This window comes from Dipodomys merriami, unplaced genomic scaffold (assembly GCF_024711535.1).
Source record: "Dipodomys merriami isolate MVZ:Mamm:240054 unplaced genomic scaffold, mDipMer1.0.p SCAF_45, whole genome shotgun sequence".
NCBI lineage: Eukaryota > Metazoa > Chordata > Mammalia > Rodentia > Heteromyidae > Dipodomys > Dipodomys merriami.
This window is the reverse complement of record NW_027206013.1, coordinates 1,791,745-1,812,325: the sequence shown is the minus strand read 5'-3', so window position 1 is coordinate 1,812,325 and position 20,581 is coordinate 1,791,745. Positions and strand designations below refer to the sequence as shown.

Genomic DNA, 20,581 nt, shown 5'->3' with positions numbered 1-20,581 from the left:
GGCTAAGGGCATGGTTCAAGTGATCTAAGAGCACCTGATTAAGACCAACAAGACCCCGAGTTCAAACCCCAGAAACTAAATAAAAAAATATCCATCAGCATTTGTGTCAGAAGAAACCCTGTACCTGTGGCTCATGTCTATAATCCTAGCTACTCAAGAAACTGAGATCTGAAGATCATGGTCTGAAGACAGCCCAGGCATTCATCTCCAATTAACCACCAAAAAGTTGGAACTGGAACTGTAGCTCAGGTGATAAGAGGTTTGCATTGAGCAAAAGAGGTCAAAGATAGTGCCTAAGCTCTGAGTTCAAGCCTCAAGACTGGCACACACACACAAAATTGACTGGTAAAACATACCTAAAATATGAAAACATTTGAGAAGTAGGAAAAGATAACTTGTGGTCAGTATGCTTTTTTGACTGTGATAGTTAACTTCTGAATATTGATGTACTTGTAAATAATAATGTCAGACTCTATTTTCTAGCAAGTATTAATGCTTAACATCTGAGAAAAACCTGGGACTGGCAATGTGGCTTACTGGTAGAGTGCTTACCTTGCATGCATGAAATCCTGGGTTTGATTCCTCAGTACTACATACACAGAAAAGGCTAGAAGTGGTGCTGTGGCTCAAGTGGTAGAGTGCTAGCCTAGAGCAAAAGAAGCTCAGGGACAGTGTCCAGGCCCTGAGTTCAAGCCCCAGGACTGGCAAAAAACCTGATCTGGAGACATGGCTCAAGTAGTAGAGTACCAGCCTTGAGCAAAAACAGGACAGTGCCCTGGTCGCCAGTACCAGCGCATATACACAAAGCAAAAAACATTCCACATAACAAAATCAGCTCGTGTCAGTAATCCTACTCACTCAGGACACTAAGATGTTCAAAGCCAGCCCAGGCAGGAAAGTCCATAACTCCATGAGACTCTTTATCTCCAGATAACTATCATAAGGCTTTTAGTGGAGCTTTGTTTCAAGTGGTAGAGCACCAGCACACACACACACACAATTTTCCACAAAACAAAACATTCATTTTTAAACAATCCACTGTGGCTCAGACCTGTAATGCTGCCTACTCAGGAGGCTGATGAGATCAAAGGATGCAGATTCAAAGCCAGCCCCGGCAGGAAAGTTCATGAGACTCATCTGCAATTAACCACTAAAAACAAATCTGGAAATGAAGCAACTGCACATCAGGGATAGCACCCAGACCCTGGGTTCAAGCCCCCAACTAGCTAAATAAATAACTACATCGCCCAGGAAAGGATCCATAGAGACATACCCAGCCGCTGAAGAATGAGAACTACAGAATCGGAACTCCTCTCAGCCTACAACTTGGGATAAAAGGTTGGTGGGCCTCCATGCAACAGCGGAGGTGTGGGGCCTGGCACGGCTGCCCGACTCGGGCCTGCTGAGCTTAGGTGCCAGGGACAGTGGCTGGGTCCCGTGGGACACGGAGGCCCCATCGCGGCCACCCCCTACGCACGCCCCAGAAACCACACGGACACTGAAGTCCAGACAGCGGGCATGATGTGCGTTAGGCAGGCAGCAGACCGCGCACGCGCAGTTCGAGCAGCGGGGACAGCGTGTAGCGCAGCCGTCGGAAGGCGACCTCCGAGCTGAGGTGCGGGAGGCCCGGCAAGTCGGGCTTCGTCAGCACCATGTAGAGCAGCGGCAGCGCCAGGAAACCGAGTGGGAGCAGCAGCAGTGTCTGCAGCGCGCTCAGTGCCCACAGCCTGCCAGGGACCGGAGGACGGACAGACAGACGGGCAGATGGGCGGCGGCCAGGAGAGGCACCAAGAGGGGGAACTGGAGCCCGCGCACCCTCCGCCGGGCTCACCTGATGCTCCCCACGCCTAGCAGTCGCTTCTCCTACAAAGAAGGAGCAACGTCCAGGTCTCTCCTGGAGAGGCTGAATCCCGCTCCAGCCCCGAGCCCGCCCGACCCGGCCGGCGCTCACGCAGTCCGCCCTGGCCACCTCTTCCATGAGCGAGCCGGTACAGGCCTGCGCCCGACGGGGCTGCGAGCTCCACCTGCAAGGCAGGCACTGGAGGTGAGCCACCTGCCACGGGCCCCACCCGAGTCCCCACCCCTCATCCCACTCTTCCAGATCCCTTACACTTCCGGGCCTCCTCGCGAAGCCTCCAGCGCAGCCGCCGCCTCCATCACCTTCCCCTGCAGCTCCTGGAGGAACGGGAGTGAGGAGTGGGCCACAGTGTATACAGAAGTGACTGGGTGGCTCACACCTGTAATGCTGGCTACTCAGGAGGTTGAGCTCTGAGGATCATGGTTCAAAGCCAACCTGGGCAGGTAAACTACATGCGACGCTTTTCTCAATTCATCACCACCTTCGGCTCCAGTGGTAGAGCACCAGCTCTGAGCGAAAGAGCTAAGGGACAGACTCCAGGCCCTGAGTTCACACACACACACACACACACACAGACGAGTTTCAGGGAGGCACACCTGCAAAACCCCGCTCTGCTCCTGGAAGCTGGCCCACGCCTCCTCGGTCCGCTGTGCGCCCTAGGGGTACGAGGAGTCTTGATTAAACATGAGGGGCCCCCTTCCCTACACAATCTAGCTCTGAAGCCTGCCCTCCCCACAAGACCCCAGCTCCTCTCACCTGCTGCAAGGCTTCAGCTTGCCTGGCATACTTGGCCTCCGCCAACTCCAGCTGTTTCTTCCGAAGGATCCAAGAAATGTTAAAAGCCAAACGGGCGGTTCCGGGACCTCAGAGCCGCGCACAGCTCGACGGTCTCCGCGGCCGCGCCCACGGCTCCGCCCTCGCCCCCTCCTGAGCCCCACCTCAGTACCTGCAACGCTACCAGCTGGGTCCCTAGTTGTTGCTCCGCGCGCTGCTGGCTCAGCTGTTCGCCTCCGTAGTAAAAGAGCTGGGGACCAGGCTTGTGAGTCCAGGGCTCACGGGGCACCTTAAGGGACAGGGGACCGGACGGGCGATAGAAGCTGCCCCAGCCCCTGACTTACCTGACTGGACAGCTCCTCCCACTGCTCCTGCAGCATCTGGTTGTGAAGCTCCTGAGAGGAGAATCAAGAGCCGGGTCGGATCTCTGCCCGCCCCGCCCCTGGGCCCGCCCCGCCCCCCGCAGGCCTGGGCCCCGCCCCCACCAGGTCTTGTTTGCGCCGCTCCTCCTCCTCCAGCAGCCCCCGAACCCGCTCCACGCGCTCCCGCGCCGCCTCCCGCGCTTCCCCTCGTAGCGCCCGCGTCGCTTGGCTGCGCCTCCGCTGCAGACTACGGATGAGAACTTAAGAGTGCTGCGGGCAGGGTGCGGGGCGCTCAGGATCCCGCTGCTGGTCCTGCCCCGCCGGTGCTACGGACAGGACCTGCCTCCCACACCACCGTTGGGGTGTCGGACCCGGCCCTCCCTCCCCCTAGGACTGGCCCAGTCCCGATGGCCACGAGGGGTGGGCCCGACTCTCTGGGATGTCCCGCCCCGGGCTCCGCACCGTCCCGGGCAGGGCGGGTTCTCACGCACGCGCTGCCCCTCACCCCGCCCCGAGCGCTCCCGGCGCACCTGCGCTCGTGCTCGCGCAGGTCCTGGAGGCGCGCGGTGAGGCTCTCGCTCTCGGCTTCCAGCCCGCGCACCAGTTCCTCCAGCTCCTGCTTCCGCAGTCGCCCGTCCCGGTTGTCCTTCTGCAGCTGCAGCAGCTGCTCCTGGGGCTCAGCCATGATTCCAGAGCTCTACAGAGTCTTTCCAGGCTCTTCTCGGGTCTCTCGCTGGGGAAAACGACTCACGGTCGGCGTCACAATGGACGCCAGAGGGCGCCCCAACTCACTCGCTCCGCCCCACCCCCAGCCAAACCCGACGCTGGCCAAGCAGGATCACAGATCAGCATAAAATGTTATCAAAGAACTACAATTGGGCCGGCGCTGGTGGCTCACGCCTGTCATCCTAGCTACTCAGGAGGCTGAGATCTGAGGATCGCGGTTCAAAACCAGCCTGAGCAGGAAAGTCCGTGACACTCTTTTCTCCAATAAACCACTAGAAAACCGGAAGTGGAGTTGTGGCTCAAGCTAGAGCGCTCGCCTTGAGCTGGAGAGCTGAGGGACAGCGCCCAGGCCCAGAGTTCAAGCTCCACGACCCACAGAAAAGAAAAAAAAAGTTAATGAAAGCCCAGTGAAAGGTTAATAAACTGCTCATATCAAACGCACATAAACCAAAGCAAGATTAGTTTCCCCATATGCAAATGGTACTTGATAAACCTTTCTTTCCTCTGGAAAAAAACTATTAAGAACCATAAATATATCCGTGTCTTTTTTTTTTTTTTTTTGGTCGGTCCTGAGGTTTGAACTCTGGGCCTGGGCGCTGTCCCTTAGCTCAACTCGAGGCTCACGCTCTACCACTTGAGCCACTGCGCCACTTCCAGTTTTCTGGTGGTTTATTGGAGATAAGTCTCATGGAACATTGGGACAATATGTGCAGCTTCAAGGGGGGTCTGTAGTGGACTTTGCGGTTTGAATGTGGAGAAAGTGAAGAGACAGTAGAAGCAGAATAGGTTCCAAACACTTTGGGCCTAGAATGTAGTAATTACTCGTTATTTCCTAAGCATCTTTACCCCCAGAGTTTGTTTTTCTGGTGAATTTATAGTGAAATTACATGCTCATGAGTAAAATTATCAAATAAATATAATAGAGTATAAAAAAAAAGTCTCACTGACTTTTCTGCCCAGGCTGCCTTTGAACCGTGATCCTCAGATCTCAGCCTCCTGAGTAGCTAGGATTACAGGTGTGAGCCACCAGCGCCCGGCTCTCTCTCTCTCTTTTTTTAAAATAGGATTTCAGGGGCTGGGAAGGTGGCTCAGTGGTAGAGAACTTGCCTTGCATGCATGAGGCCCTGGGTTCGATTCCTCAGCACCACATAAGCAAAAAGAAAAAAGCTGGAAGTGGTGCTGTGGCTCAAGTGGTAGAGCGCTAGCCTTGAGCTGAAGAGCTGAGGGACAGCGCGACCCAGAGTTCAGGCCCCACGACTGGACCCCCCCCAAAAAATAAAATAAAATAGGATTTCATCTGTGTAGCGCAGACTGGCCTCTGACTCTCAGTCCTTCTGCCTCAGCTTCCCAAGTGCTGGAATTATAGATGGGCTCACACAGGCCCACCTTGTTTTTTGTTTTTGTTTTTGTTTTTTTCCATCCTGGGACTTGAACTCTGGGCCTGGGCACTGTCCTCAGCTCTTCAGCTCAAAGTGAGCGCTCTACCGCTTCAGCCACTGAGCCACTTCCGGTTTTCTGGTGGTTAATTGGAGATGAGAGTCTCCTGGACTTTCCTGCCTGGGCTGGCTTTGAACCATGATCCTCAGATCTCAGCCTCCTGAGTAGCTAGGATTACAGATGTGAGGCACCGGTGCCCAGCCAGGCTGCCTTTGAACTGTAATCCTCAGATCTGTCACCTTAGTCAGGATTACAGGTGTGAGCTACAGGTGCCCAGCTTGATTGACCGAATTTTGTGGTGCTGGGGATAGAACTCAAGGCCTTGGCACATATCAGGCAAGCTACTACCACTGAGCTTATCCTTGGTTCCTGAGAAATGCTGTTCTATTCTTTTTCTTCCCTAGGTTCAAGACCACTGCATGAACTCGGTACCTGCAGCCATTTTCACTCCTAGGCTAGTGCTCTACCAACTGAGTGACACTTCTAACACCAGAATTTTGTGGGGGAAGAGGGGGTTGTTGTTTTTTTGTTTTGTTTTTTTACAATGCTGAGGCTTGAACTCAGGGCCTTGGCACTGTCTGTGAGCTTCTTTTTCTCAAGGCTAGCACTCTACCACTTGAGCCATAGCACCAATTCTGGATTTTTCTGTTTATGTGGTGCTGAGGAGTCGAACCCAGGGCTTCATGCATGCTAGGCAAGCACTCTACTACTAAGCCACATTCCCAGTCCAGAATCTTGTTCTTTTTTTTTGTTTGTCTTTTTTTGTTGTTGTTGGTCATGGGGCTTGAACTCTGGGCTTGGGTGCTGTCCCTCAGCTCTTCAGCTCAAGGCCAGCGCTCTACCACATGAGCCACAGCACCACTTCCGGCTTTCTAGTGGTTTACTGGAGCTAAGTCTCACGGACTAGGGCTGGGAAGGTGGCTTAGTGGTAGAGCTCTTGCCTTGCATGCATGAGGCCCTGGGTTCGATTCCTCAGCACCACATAAGCAAAAGAAAAAAGCCAGAAGTGGCACTATGGCTCAAGTGGCAGAGCGCTAGCCTTGAGCTGAAGAGCTGAGGGACAGCGCCCAGGCCCAGAGTTCAGGCCCCACGACCGGACCCAAAAAAAAAAAAAAAAAAAAAAAAAAGTCTCACGGACTTTCCTGCTCGGGCTGGCTTTGAACCACCATCCTAAGATCTCAGCCTCTTGAGTAGATCTTGGGGAGCAACCATTTAGGTTCTGTCATTTCTCTTCCAGATGAATATTAAATTTACTTAGACTTTTTTGTGTGTGTATCAGTTGTGGGGCTTGAAAGGGTGTGGGTGTTGTCCCTGAGCTTATTCACTGAAAGCTAGCATTTTATCACTGTGTGCCAGAGCACCACTTCCAGTTTTCTCATGGCTAATTGGAGTTAAAAGTCTCACAGACTTTCCTGCTCAGGCTGGCTTTGAACCACCATCCTCGATCTCAGCCTCTATAGTAGCTAGGATTACAGACATAAGCCACTGGCACCCAGCTAGACCTTTATTTACTTATTTTGTTGTCGGTTCTGGAACTTGAACTCAGGCACTGGGCACTGTCCCTGAGCTTTTATGCTCAAAGAGCCACAACTCCATTTCTGGCCTTCTGGTGGTTAATTGGTGATAGTCTCACGGATTTGCTGCCCAGGCTGGCTTCAAACCACTATCTTCAGAACTCAGCCTCCTGAGTAGTTAGCCATGAGCTACCAGTGCCCAACTTTAGAGCTATTTCAAACAGGGTCTTCTGCTGTGTAGCAAAGGCTGGCTTAGAACTCTCCATCCTCCTGCCGCAGCCTCTGGAGTCCTCAGATTACAGGCACAGGTGTAAAAAAGTACATTTGTGATACCTGTCTATTAGAGGTGAAGAATGGATACTTTCCATTATTTAATTATCTGCTTTGGGAACAAAACATTTCTGTCCATTTATATGAACTGAATATGAAATGACCATCAGTGTCATGTGTTGAACACTTGGTCCCCAACCGGTGGTGCTATTTTGGGAAACTGTAGACATTTTAAGAAGAGCCTCACTGGAGGAAACCACTACAAGGCATTAACTTGTGTATGTATATATGCACGTGTATGTATATATGCCCATATGACACCCACAAAACCACAAATGTGCATGCCAATATTGGGGTTTGAACTCAAAGCCGCATATTCTTGCTCATCTTGCTTGATTACAGCTGATCCACTACCACTTGTGTCTTGCCTTTAGTCCAGCATTCTACTAATTGGAGATCAAGTCTCAAGACTTTTCTTCTCTAGGCCGGCTTCAAAATTCAATCCTCTCGAAGTCTCAACTTCCTAAGTAGGCAGTATTACAGGTGTGAGGATCACTCTTGTGTTTTCTAAAAGCCATTGTGGTATACAGGGGGTAGAGGCTGAGCTGTGTCCCTTCAGAGTCACATGTCCTTTGATTTAGTTAGAATGTGACTTATTTGGAGACAGGATCTTTCCAGAAGTAATCACAATTTAAAGAGACGGATTTGGGTATGGCTTGGAAGTACAGAGGAGAGTCCAGAGTTCCATCCTCAGCATTGCACAAAAGAAAGCCCCATTCTTCTAGAGTGGCCAGAGCTGCCACATACCCCCTCTGTGGGCACAGAGGTGGTGAATTACCAACTGTGTTAGGAGTTAGTCACCAAGTGCCTGTCTGCATGACTCCTGGAGTCCCACTTGATCGCCTCTTCTCTCAGCTCCTGCCTGTACACCCTACTTCCAGGGCTGCAGTATTCCAAAGTCCTCATCATACCCCACTGACAGGCATCAGGATGCTTTGCTACAGGTGAGAAAACTGAAGCTCAGCATGAGCAGGCAGTCACAGCAGGGCTGCCCATCTGTACCCACCTGAGAAACATGGAGCATTTGAATCCCTGAAGGTATGGAGAACAGTTCAGATGGCAGCCTCAGGTCACACAGATCACAGCCTAAATGTGGATAGGAAAGCCAGCGTGGAATACCTGGTTCCACATCAGGAAGATGATGGGCAGGAACCCCAGGGACAGAAACTCTTGACCTTGGTAACGTCACATTCTACCTGGAAGTGCATGGGCCCCCACCCTGCCTCATAGCCCACTGGGGTGATCCTGAAGCCCCTCTCTAACATTACACAAATACACCCACAGCTTTCCTGAAGAAAGGGCTGGGGAATTTGTGTGTGTGTGTGTGTGTGTGTGTGTGTGTGCGCGCATGCGAGAGAAAGAGACAGAGACAGAGAGAGTGAGACAGAGAGAAAGAGTGTGTGTGTGCTGGTCCTGGGGCTTCAACTCAGGGTCTGGGCACTGTCTCTGAGCTTCTTGTGCTCAAGGCTCAGTCAGCACTCTACCACTTGAGCCACACCTCCACCTCCACTATTTTCTTCTTCCTCCTCCTCTTCTTCGTAGACATTTGTTGTAGGTAGTCACATGGACTTTCATGCTTAAGTTGGGTTTGAACCTTGATCCTCAAATCTCAGTCTCCTGAGTAGTTAGGATTACAGGTACAAGCCATTGGCAACCAGCCGCTTTAATCTTTTGCTGGTTAGTTCGAGATAACGTCTTAGACTTCTCAGACTTCTCCTCAAATCTCAGATTTCTGAGTTTCTAAGATTACTAGTATGAGCCATCAGTGCCTAGCTTCATTCATCATAAGAAAAACATGCTTTTGGTCATGGGGCTTGAACTCAGGGCCTAGGCACTGTCCCTGAGCTATTTTGCTCACTCAAGGCTAGCACTGTACCACTGTGAGCCACAGTGCCACTTTAGTTTTCTGGTCATTAATTAGAGATGTCTCCTGGACTTTCCTACCCAGGCTGGCTTCGAATCATGATCCTTACATTTCAGCCTCCTAAGTAGCTAGGATTACAGGTATGAGCCACCATCGCCTGGCTAGAACATTTTATTTTTAATTGGAAGAATGTTCTTGCAGTGAAAGCTACTCAAAATGGCATCACCATTTACAAAGGACTCAAGCTCACTCCAGTCAGCACTGTGGGGAGTGCTGGCTTCCTAATTTTTTTTTTAGTTTTATTTATTTTTTGTCCAACGTGGGTCTTGAACTCTGGGCCTGGGTGCTGTGCCTCAGCTCTTCAGCTCAAGGTGAGCGCTCTACCACTTGAACCACAGCACAACTTCCAGTTTTCTGGTGGTTTATTGGAGATGAGTCTCATGGACTTTCTTGCCCAGGCTGGTTTTGAAACAAGATCCTCAGATCTCAGCCTCCTGAGTAGCTAGGATTACAGACATGGGCCACCAGCTCCCAGCTGGCTTCCTTATGAGAGACTCAATTTTTTTTCTCTCTCTCTCTCTTTAGCCAGCCCTGGAATTTGAACTCAGGGCCTGGGCACTGTCCCTGAGCTTCTTTAGCTGAAGGCTAGCATTTTACCACTTGTGCCACAGCGCCACATCTGGCCTTTTCTGTTTATGTGGTACTGATGAATCGAACCCAGGACTTCCTGCATGCTAGACAAGCAATTTACCACTAAGCCATATTCCCAGCCGGAGACTCAAAAAATATATATATATTTTTTGTAAGTTGTGAACTCTTGTAGGGCTTGAACTCTGGGCCTAGGAGCTGTCCCTGATCTCTTCAGCTCAAGGTGAGTGCTCTACCACGTGAGCCACAGCACCACTTCTGGTTTTCTGGTGGTTTATTGGGAGTTAAGTCTCACAGACTTTGCTGCCCAGGCTGGCTTTGAACCATGATCCTCAGATCTCAGCTCCTGAATAGCTAGGATTACAGATATGAGCCACCAGAGCCCAGCCTCTTAAAACACTAACCATAGGTATCAAACCCCATTACCTACCATCTGCCCTGCTTCCAAATCTCTAGAAGCCAGGCTGCCTGCTGAAAGGTGGAGGACAGCTACAGTTCCCCTCTCCCTGTGAGGACCTCCCTCCTGCCTTTTGTGTGAGAAAGGAAATCAGTACATTTTCCACCAATTTTATTCTGTTGCAGTCTTCCAGGGAAATAATCACTTTTCTTTCCTTCCTGATCAGACCATTGGCTGCCTTCAGCTTAGTGACCCTTGTTGTCCTTAATCATTAGGCCTCTGGCCATGTTTAGCACTAACTCTGAACAGGGCACTAGTGGTTCACTCCTGTAATCCTAGCTACTCAGGAGACTGAGATCTGAGATCATGGTTCAAAGCCAGCCTGGGCAGGAAAATCTGTGAGACTTTTTTTTTTTTTTTTTTGCCAGCTCCGGGGCTTGAACTCAGGGCCTGGTGCCACCCCAGAGCCTCTTTATGTTCTTATCTCCAATTAATCACCAGAAAACAGGAAATGGAATTGTGGCTCAAAGTGAGAGAGCACTAGCCTTGAGTACAAAAGCTCAGGGGCAGTACCCAAGCCCCGAGTTCAAGCCCTACAACCAACATCAAAAAAAGAGGAACTAACTCCTGGTCCCTTATGTCTTTCATCTAATATCCCAGCTCAGACACCTTTCCAACGTGACATGCAAATCCATCCTCTCCAACTTCCCAAGTAGACCCACATCACAGTTCCTATGGACACTGCCCAGCACAGCCGCAGGGTCCCTGGTTGGTCCTGCACTATCTTCTCCAGCCACTTTTTCTAGAAAAAGTACCACTAGCCAGGCTTTGGTGGGATCACACCTGTAAACCTAGCTACTCAGAGGAGGCTGAGGTCTGAGGATCCCAGTTCAAAGCCAGCTAAGGGCAGACAAATTCCATACTCTTATCTCCAACTAACTTGGAAAAAAAAAAGGCCAAAAGTGGAGGTGTGACTCTTGTGGTACAGCGTCAACCTTAAGCAAAAAAGTTAAGTGTGAGGCCCTGAGTTCAAGCTCCAGTACTGGCACATACAAAAAAAGAGAAAGAAAAAAAAATCCCAGTAATGTCTATGCCTCCCCTCTTCTTCCCCTAATCCCCCTCTGCCCCCTAACCTCAAAGTCCACTCTATTGCAAACTACCTAGCTACCATCCCTACCTTCCTATCTGGAGGTAGGAAGAAGCCGAGCGCCATGGTCACCTCGCACATCTGATTGAAAGAGCCATGAACTGCTGCCTGTTCAAAGCCAGGACCTCTGCAGCTCGTCAGCAGTAAGTAGGCTGTGCTGGCGACATGAGCTTTAAGGGGGAACAGTGCTGCCCTCTCGCCGTCAATGTCACTGCATCAGACTGAACAGTATGCCTCCTGGCCCCATGACTCAGCTAGAGCCCACTAAGCACTCAAGGAACTCCCCCCTCTTGGAGCACAAGTCCAAGTCCTCACCTGGCTGACTCCTCTCACAGGGCTTAGGAACTGACCTCCTACTGCTCCTCAGACCAGTACCTGCCACAGGCCTTTTGTGCCTGCTCCTCCCTCTGCTCCGCACTTAGATCACTTTTTTGGGGCCTCGCCCCAATATGAATTCATTGGAAAAGTGTTTCTTAGGCACCAGTACAGCTCCTGCCCAGCGCCATGTCCCTGTGCCAGCGACCCTCACAACTGCCCATTCACAGAACTTCCATTAGGATGGGACCTGGCACATAAATTGGTGTTAGATGAACAAATGGACATCCTGCTCCCATTGCAGACAGAGATCTAGCTTCTTTTTCCCCTTTGTACAAGTAGTATGGGGGCATGAATTCAAAGTCTGGGTGCTCCTTAACTTTCTGTTCAAGGCTGACACTCTACCACTTGAGCCACAGCTGTTTCTATAGCCTATCTCACTTTGCCAGTGCATGCTGCCTAGGGTATGTGGTCCAAGGGAATCTATGTCCAGTGGCTCTGCCTGCACCTGCCTTTCCTTCAGCCTGACCACCTTTCCCCAACCTAGATCCTCCTCCATTACTCAGTGACCTCCCTGTTCCATGAAGCTTCCTGCCCCTTCCCAGATGGCTCTTTACTCTCAGTGCTGGAACTGAAGGTCCAGGCTGGTATAGGATAGGTAGTCAAATAACACTGAGCTAGGAACAGGCCAGGAGCCTGGAGGACCACAGCCAAATTGCTCATAGGAGTTTCATACACATCTATACATTCTTGGATAGTGGAAAGGTGACCGATCTGGATGCCACATATTACCACAACTCAATGGAGGAGAGGACTTACACTGTAATCAATGGTAATATTTTGTAGCTCCACACCTAAAAGCTCTTACTGATTTATTTTACCAGTCTTGGGGCTTGAACTCAAGGCTAGTGCTTTACCACTTGAGCCACAGTGCCACGTCCAGCTTTTTCTGAGCAGTGTATTGTAGATGAGTCTCAGACTTTTTCTGCTTGGACTGACTTTCAACTATGATCCTCAGATCTCAGCCTCCTGGGTAATGAGGATTACACTCACGAGCCACTAGTCACTGACAGAAGTTTTTTCTTTTTAATGTAACTGTAACCCCTCTGTATATCATCTTTATTATATATATATATAGGTCGTGGGCTTGAACTCTGGGACTGGGTGCTGTCCTTGAGCTGAGGTCTTAATTTAACCACCCAAAAGCCAGAGTGGTGCTGTGGCTGAAGTGGTGGAGTGTCAGCCTTGAGTGACAAAGCAAAGGGATAGAGCCCAGGCCATAAGGCCTAGAATTGGGACTTGAAACATAACTAAGGCAAGCCAGGCACTAGTGGCTCATGCCTGTAATTCTAACTACTCAGAAAGCTATGAGCTGAGGATCAAGGTTCAAAGCCAGCCCCTGAAATCAAATTTCAGAGATTTATCTCCAATTGATGTGCAAAAAGTGAAAATGAAAACATGGCTCAAATGGCAAAGTGCAAGCCATGAGAGAAAAATCTGCACAAGAGGCTCTGAGTGCAAGGGCCAGTATTGGCAGAAACTAGAGGTATGGCTCAAGTGCTAGAGATCCTGCCTGGCAGATGCAAGACATTGAGTTCAATCTCAGTAGTGATTTAAAAAAATAATCAACTATGTTCAGGAATTATTTTGGTAATACCAAAAAAAAAAAATCTCAAAGAACAAAAAGCTAACAACAAATTTAAACTGAACTTACCAAGGTTCAGAGTAGGAATGCTCAAGTTCTTTTGGAGGCCTGCATTGTGGACTCACTTGCTGCAGGCATGGACACTGAAAGATGCAGTCCACATCAGTCTAGGATGCTGACCAACCCCCCCTTCCTATTTCTATCCATCTTCTTCCTCCTCAGTGCCCTACTGGTCCCCAGAGACAAGAAGTATTCTCATTTCAATCATCCCTCTTTTACCCTCAGGTCAAATAGAGCAAAGGAAACACCTCCTCTAGCTCATCTACCTCAGCCCAATCTTGTTGCTACAGCATGAGTGCTGGACGCTGGTTAGGCCTCCTCAGCCTAGTCACCAGGTCTGCACTCAGATCTCCCATGATCTGCTGCTTCCTGAAAATCTCGGCCAACCAAGACTGTGATGGTACTGACGAGGGCTAGTTTCACCAGACACTGGTGGCTCACACCTACAATCCTGGCTACTCAGAAGGCTTGAGATCTGAGGTTCCAAGGAAGCCCAGGGACGGTAAATCAATGGAATTTTTATTTCTAAGTTAACACCCCAAAACCAAAGTGGAGCTGTAGTTCAGCTGACAGAGCACTAGCCTTGATTGAAAAACAAAAACAAAAGAGAGTGTCCCAACCCAGAGTTCTAGTGTAGAGGAAAAAAAAAAAAAGCTAGTTTCCTGGCCTAGACCCCCACCCCCACCCCAAACACCGAAGCATGTCTCCTACCCCAGCTAAAAAGTGGTGGACAGATGCTCAAACCAGATCCCACCTTCCTGAGACATCAAACTGTCAGTCTGCCAGGGAAACAGCCACAGCAAAACAGAGGCCCTATGCCAGAAGATTTTTCCATCAAGCTTTTAATGAAAAGATCATAAAATAACAGTTTCTTATCACTGTACATTAAGACTGCACACTTCTGAATGGAGATCAGTCGTCGGTCAATCACTTTTCTATGACACTGGAGGGCTGCATACCTGCAGCTCCGACCTGAATTTATCCTAACTCTTGAGGGATGTGAACTCAATGTGATGAGTGACAACGGCGGTGGCCAGTACAGGAGTGCGATCCTGGTGTCCCTCCCCCTCTTTGGGAAGGGTATAAAGTAGGACATGATCCCTCTTCCAATTCCCATTAAACAAAACAGCTATAACCCAATCCCTTCCACTCCCCCTCGAGGTATTTGAGAATGGCCAGAGCCCAACCTAGGGCCCCTGGGGGTGCAGGGGGAAGCAAGTGATGGGTGGGGCAGAGAGGTTCCCCTCAGCACCTGGCCCCACAGGATCCTGCCAAGTAGAGGGGGGGACCCTGGGGACCCTCCCTGTCCCATCTGAGGTCTGTTATGCAGCATTTTTGAGGTCAATAAATTACAGCAATAAATAGTAAGGTGAGGTAGGGGGAGGGGTTCCTGTAGAAAATTAAAGTGGGCAACTGAAGCTGGGGCATCCTAGGAAGGGGGTCCTGGGCAGCCTCAATTCCCACAGCTCCCACCCATCCCATTTGGAATGTCAGACTGAGGCTCTGGTCAGGTCCTTTGCCATTTCCTCATTCCTGGCATCCACTTCACAGGTTCAGTTAATATGGAGCCCAATGTGACTGGGGAAACGGAGGACCTTGGTCCCTTCAGAGGGGCATGGCAATGCTAAGTGCCCTATCTGCTCCTCTCCATCCAGCATGAGTTTCTACAACTCAGGCCTGGAGGTGAGACACAGGCTTGCTCTCAGCTCTGCCCTCTGGGCTGCCCAGGCCTCCCCCACACTCAGGAGAGCTGCAGGGCAGTGCCTGCCAGCAGTCTCGCCTGATCGCACTCCTGCACAGGGGCCTGAGGTCCAGTGAAAACCATCAGCATGAGGACAGCGGGCAGGTAGCCCAGTGCTCCCAAGTAGTGACGGACCAGAAACTCACCCAGGCTGTATGTGGTCGGGAGAGTCAGTTTGGGTCTAGATTGTTCAGTTCACAGGCTGAGGTGTATGGCTATGCTGCAAGTCTCTGAGATTCTCATTTGCTTAAAGGTTCATCTTTTTTTTTTTTCTTTTTTTTTTTTTTGCAATCCTGGAGGAGCCCTTGCAGTGGCTCGGTCCTGCAGGAGCAGGCCGTGGCAGAGCCCAGCCTGCCACGGCCTGCTTGTCCCAAGTCTGAGAAATAAATACATTCATCACTGCACAAACATATTGATACAAAAACAACACTGTTGAGAGTGTTTGCACCGTCTGTGTTGGTAAGGACCAGGTCCCTTCAGCCCTTCATTGGCTGAGGGGGTAGGAGGGGGACGGACCCACTGGAGTCAACTGAGCTGTGCAAAAGTCCCCGCTTTTTGGCTTCAGGGAGACCCTCACATCAACCCACCCCCCCAAGGGTCACGAGCAGAGCAGCAGAGGAGCTCGCCTTTCCCTTGGGGCCGAAGCCCAGACTCGGGTCCTGTGGCCAGAGCTGACAGCCACCCAGTGTGTACCAGCTTGCAAGACCACTAAGGTCCAGCCAGCAGGCCTGAGGCTGGTCAGCACAGGCCCAAGCTCTTTGGTGCCAGCTGGGTTTGGAGAGGCCCTGGGAATGGGGATGAGGGCTCTGGTGAGTCCAGGGAAGCTTCCACCCCTTCCTTCCCTGGCCCTATGTCTGCCCATGGCTCCAGGGCCGACTCAGGACCCCCAGCAGAAGGTGAAGATTCCCTGGGACTGGCCTTACAGCTGCTGAGGTCTGAAACTGTAAAAGTTTATGTAAACAATGAGATAAATATATTAGTATCTTTTTTTTTTCTGAGCCCACTGAGGTTCCATACTCATTCAAAATGTGCTTTGGTTTAAAAAATAGGTTTTGTGAATTTGGGTATGAGCTTTTTTTTCTTTTTTTTTTTTTCTTTTTTAAATCATTATTCTTAAGTGACATCTGCTATTTTCTGTTTCCTGTTTCTCCGAAACATTCAGGAATTAAGTGACTAAAGTAGAGAACTGTAAGCCGCCTTTGCCCCTCACAGCCTAGTTTCCTTGTGAGGCTCTTAACATTTACTTACACACACACACACACACACTCACACTCACTCTCTCTCACACACACACTGCCATGGAATCAAAGGAAAAGGAAACAAAACCAATTGTGGAGAGGATCCCACCCCACCCCAATCACCCTTAACATCTTAAATAGGAAACTAGTGTTTTGCTTTCTCATTAAAATACAGAAAAAGCTTGATACAATACTAAGGTGAGTACAATACTATGTCGCACAGACACTGAGTGAGGGGGCTCTGCTCCCAGTCCCTGAAGTTTTGTAGATAGAGCAATCACCTACTTTCCAGTCACCTCACAGATGCAGCTGCCCATGGCGGTGGAGGCCACATGTGCCACCGGGTGCATGCACAATTCCTGTATGGTACTGCGGTACAGACTTTGTGTCATGTGGCTTTAAGTGCTGATAGGGTGGGGGTGGAGCCCAGGAGTTTCCTTAGCTCAGGTGTTTAACCTGATTTACTGGAACTGAGATCAGGGGTCCAGACCTCCATCTCCTATCTGACAGGGAGGAGAGCCAGCTCAGGGCTTATAAGTACCACATGGGAGGGCTAGCCAAGAGCTCCTCTGTGACTTTACTCCCTCATTCCCAGAATACACCACTCACCACCCAAGTCCCTGAACTTGGCTCTGTTTTTACTTAGAGGGTCTCTGAAGGGGTGGGATAGGGGATGACAGGAATTTTTTGGTCTGAACTTAAAACTGAATGAAGAAAAAGAAAAAAGTAGGAAGCAAAATGAAGATAAAGCCTGCTGGCCCAGTCCTGTGGCTCAGCTGGCTAAGGGCAATGGAACCAAGCATGGCAACCTTGGTCTGGCGTAAAGCCTGACTAGGACCCATGCAAGTATCTGAGAAACCCATGACATGGGGCAACTCGTTGGACCCAGACAAGGCTGAGCCTGCGGGTGTGACCAACTCTCACTGGAGTGGCCAGGAGTGCTCAAAGGTGCTATTCCATTCCCTGGTCCTGTGGCTGGCTGCTGCCCTCACCACAATGAGCCAGGAGGGGCTTTGGCTCTCTCCAGCTCCACGTAGAGACAGGATGGGGGGGCTCACTCCCACCTTATCCTGGCCCTGGCAGGAGATGATAAGAGCAGCTGTCTCCTTGTGGCTCCTGTTACTTAGGTGCCCAACCCTTGCCCCACACTCAAGCACAGTAGCAGTTGACAACTTGGGGGGCCCAGGTCTCTGGGGACCAAGATGGCTTATGAGGCTGACCTGAGCCCATCTTAATTCCCACAGAAGAAAAAAAGAGCAACCAGCTCACCCTCAACTGCCAGTCACCAAAGAACTATACTGTTGTCATGAATTCAAGAGGTAGCAAAAGGTCAGAAGTCTCTCCACCTTGTTTAGTGAGGAAGGAAAGTGAAGCATCTGTCCACACGCACAGTGCATACCACGCGCACCCACACACACACAGAAATGAAAAACGCAAGTACCGACGGCCTTGGCAGCAAGTCCAGCCTCCCCCACCCCCCCAAACCTTCCAGTTCCAACACTTCCATAAATGTTACATGGGAGAGGGGGTTCTCAATTTAAAAAAAAAAACAAAACAAAACAAAAAAACATGTACCTCTAGACAAAGAATATTCCTTGAAAATTATAGGAAAAACGTGTTCTCCTGAGGCAGCCCAGGCAGGGCTCAGGACCAGGGAAGCCTTTGGGCAAGTCGGGCTTCTGGGGCCTGGAGATGGGCACACTGATGTGTCCCACAGCACCAGGGCTCAGGGAAGGGGCAACAGGGAGGGGCAGTTGCCCCAGTTACATTCAGTCTGCAGACCTAGGCTCAGCCCCAAAGAGGCAGGAGGAAAATAAACTATTGTTTGTTTTGGTTTAAAAAAAAAGAAGAATTCAAAATTTAAAAAAAAAAAAAAAAAGTGGAGGGAGATCAGTAGGAATAACAGGCCCAGAGGGCTCTTTAGTTGTAGAGAGGTAGGGTGGTGGGGTCACCCTGACTATCCCAGCACCAGAGAGCAGTGCCACCCTGGCTAAAGGAGTGAAGGAGCTGCCCCCAAGCACCTGCTTCCCAAAGCCAGGGTCACACACAGACACAAGCACACATGCACACGCACAGACACAGTCCCTGCCGGGTAGGCGCCTGCTCCAGGCACCACCCATGATCACAAGAAACAGTGCCTCACTAGCATGTAGGGGGTCCCCTCTCCCTCTTCTCCAGCCCAGCCTGAAGGAAAGGGACCAGCAAGACCCATGTGACCCATTCCCACCTGCTCTATGGCAGCCCCCACAGGGCTGGAGTGAGGGGTGGGATGGGGAGGTAGAATGGTCACCACCAGCACCAAACATGGGGCTGGGCCTGCAGGCTTCTCTCCTCTTGGCTTCCCTTGGTACAGACTGTTGATTAAAGCTCTGGATGTGGGGCGGCTGGGGTGAAGGGGCTGCCAGGAGAGCCTCCCACTGGACCTCAGGCTCAGCCCCTCCTACTGCGCCTCCTGGCTTCTCCTTTGCTGGGTTCCCAGGTGGCAGGTCTGCAGAGGGCACCCCTGGGTCTTTGGCTTTTAGGAGGGGGAGGTGTGCATGCGCAGGTGGCTGATGAGGTTGCGTTGCTGGGTGAACTTGCCCCCACAGAGCTGGCACTCATAGGGCTTCTCGCCTGAGTGCACACGCATGTGCTCTGTGAGGCGGTACTGGCGGGTGAAGCGCATGCCACACTCATCACAGGCAAAAGGCTTCAGGCCCAGGTGGCTCCGCATGTGGCGTGTCATAGTGCCACGCTGGGTGAACATCTTGCCACAGATGTTGCAAGGGAAGGGTCTTGTCAGCCAGTGTGTCTTCTCATGCTGCCTCAGGGTGGCTGGGTCCTTATAGGTCTTCTCACAGACTGAGCACTTGAAAGGCCGGGGCTCTGCTGCATAGGCTGTGCTGGGCGCTGACAGATCCTCAGCCTCCTCCTCAGCACCCCCACTGCCCGTCTCATAGGCTCCCTCCTCCTTGATGAACAGCTCCTCCTCTGTGTGTGTCTCCACGTGAGCATTGAGCTGCTCAGAGCTAGGAAAGCCCTTGGCGCAGGGAATGCACACATACAGGTTGTCTCCATATGGCACGGTCTCATAGCCCTCCTGCCGGTACACGTAGTGAGCACCAGCATGGCCACTGCCCCCCTCACTCCCACTCTGCCCACTGTCCTCACTCCCCTCCTTGCCATTTTCCTCCTCCTCCTTGCAGGGGTACGGGGGTTCCCCATAAGGCCCACTGGGGCCACCAACACCACTGGCCACAACACCATTGGGAACTGTGTCCCCAAGCCCCTCACTATCTTCACCAGGGCAGGGGCCCTTTGGCCCTATTTCTCTCCGCTCAAAGGGAGACCCAGAAACAGGCTCCTTCTTGCTCCATTCCTTCTTTCGGGATGAATGGCGGAGGCTCTTCCGAGGCTGTCCACCTGGCCCCTCAAGTAGGCTCAGGTGGTTGTCCTCAGTATTTTCCAGATCCATGGGCTCATCAGGGGTGCCCCCCAGCTCAGCATAAGAGGCACTGTTGGCAACAGGTGGGACAGAGGCTGATGGGGGTGAGTCGTGCTGGCTGTCACTCAACTGGGCTGGATCATCAGGGGTAAGATGGGGTCCGGGAGTTGTGGGGGGCAAGGGTGGGCTCTTCTTGGACAGATCTAGGCCCAGCTCCTGCTCACAGCCTCCGCTACTCCCATTAGTACTGCTGCCACAGCCCCCTAAGCCCACCTCCCCGCTGGCTGAGCAGAGCCCACGGCCCAGGCTGTGGGTGCTCTCCTGGGCAGAGCTACCCAGAAAAAGCTCATCATCTGAACCTTTGGGCTGGGGGAGTTCTTGGGAGGAATGGTGCCCCTTATGTCCATCCACAAGCCCTGGGTATCGAGCCTGGATAACAGAGGCTGTGGACAGTCGCTGGCTGCGGGGCGTCCGCCCCATGCCGGCAGCCCCTACCCGTCCAGGGCCAAAGGGCTTTCCTGCTCGCTTGAGTTTGCGACGGCAGAGGGCTGCCAATTCAGGTAGCTGGAGGTAGCTGGCGGCAGTAAGGAGAGTGCTGAAGTTGGGCTCGGCTGGCTGGTCACTAGGCAGCAGCTTGCCTGTGTAAATGAAGTCCAGGATCTGCTGGAACACCGTGGAGCTAACCATGTCCGTGTCTAGGCTGATGAGGTTGTCATGCAGGACCAAGGACTTGAAGTAGATGCTGCTAGCAGCCAGGACATTTTTGTGGGCCCGGAAGACAGAGTTCTCCACCATGATGATGACGTCACACAAGAAACCCTTGGTTCTCTGCTGGTTCAGCTGTAGCAGGAGCTGCTTTGAGTGGCTGGGCAGCTCCATGTCGGGCCCCATGTCCCTGTGCCCTGCCCACGGGCACCACCTGTGGGCAAAAACAAGCCTGATTAACTTGCACCAGGGCCCTGGGGCAGAGTGCAGTTCTCAGGAGCACACAGGGGGCCTCTGGACTGAACTGGCAGATGAAACCCATTCAGTCCCACCTCCCTGTGTGCAGGCCCCTTCTAACTGCCACCTCAGAGAGGACTCAAGCTGTCTGAGAAAAAA

The 20,581-nt window shown here is 51.5% G+C and overlaps 1 protein-coding gene across 3 annotated transcripts in view; it reads right to left on the bottom strand.

Annotated features, from left to right (window-relative positions):
- Positions 1–1,504: 1,504 nt before the first annotated feature.
- The window catches only part of Hic2 (HIC ZBTB transcriptional repressor 2), a 49,805-nt gene continuing 30,728 nt past the window's right edge, over positions 1,505–20,581 (bottom strand). Inside the window, exons 3-13 of one of the 3 annotated variants that reach the window (XM_069994277.1) lie at positions 8,008–8,087; positions 3,525–3,727; positions 3,118–3,241; positions 2,977–3,027; positions 2,805–2,882; positions 2,615–2,671; positions 2,455–2,514; positions 2,111–2,175; positions 1,952–2,024; positions 1,832–1,863; positions 1,505–1,727 (exon numbers count right to left, since the gene is read on the bottom strand). In XM_069994277.1, coding sequence (XP_069850378.1) covers positions 1,529–1,727; positions 1,832–1,863; positions 1,952–2,024; positions 2,111–2,175; positions 2,455–2,514; positions 2,615–2,671; positions 2,805–2,882; positions 2,977–3,027; positions 3,118–3,241; positions 3,525–3,679 — 894 coding nt within the window. In that variant the 5' untranslated portion in view covers positions 3,680–3,727; positions 8,008–8,087 and the 3' untranslated portion in view covers positions 1,505–1,528. Of the gene's footprint in view, positions 1,728–1,831; positions 1,864–1,951; positions 2,025–2,110; positions 2,176–2,454; positions 2,515–2,614; positions 2,672–2,804; positions 2,883–2,976; positions 3,028–3,117; positions 3,242–3,524; positions 3,728–8,007; positions 8,088–13,759; positions 20,400–20,581 lie in introns of those variants that run through there. The other 2 variants (XR_011366450.1, XM_069994276.1) reach the window with 2 other exon arrangements.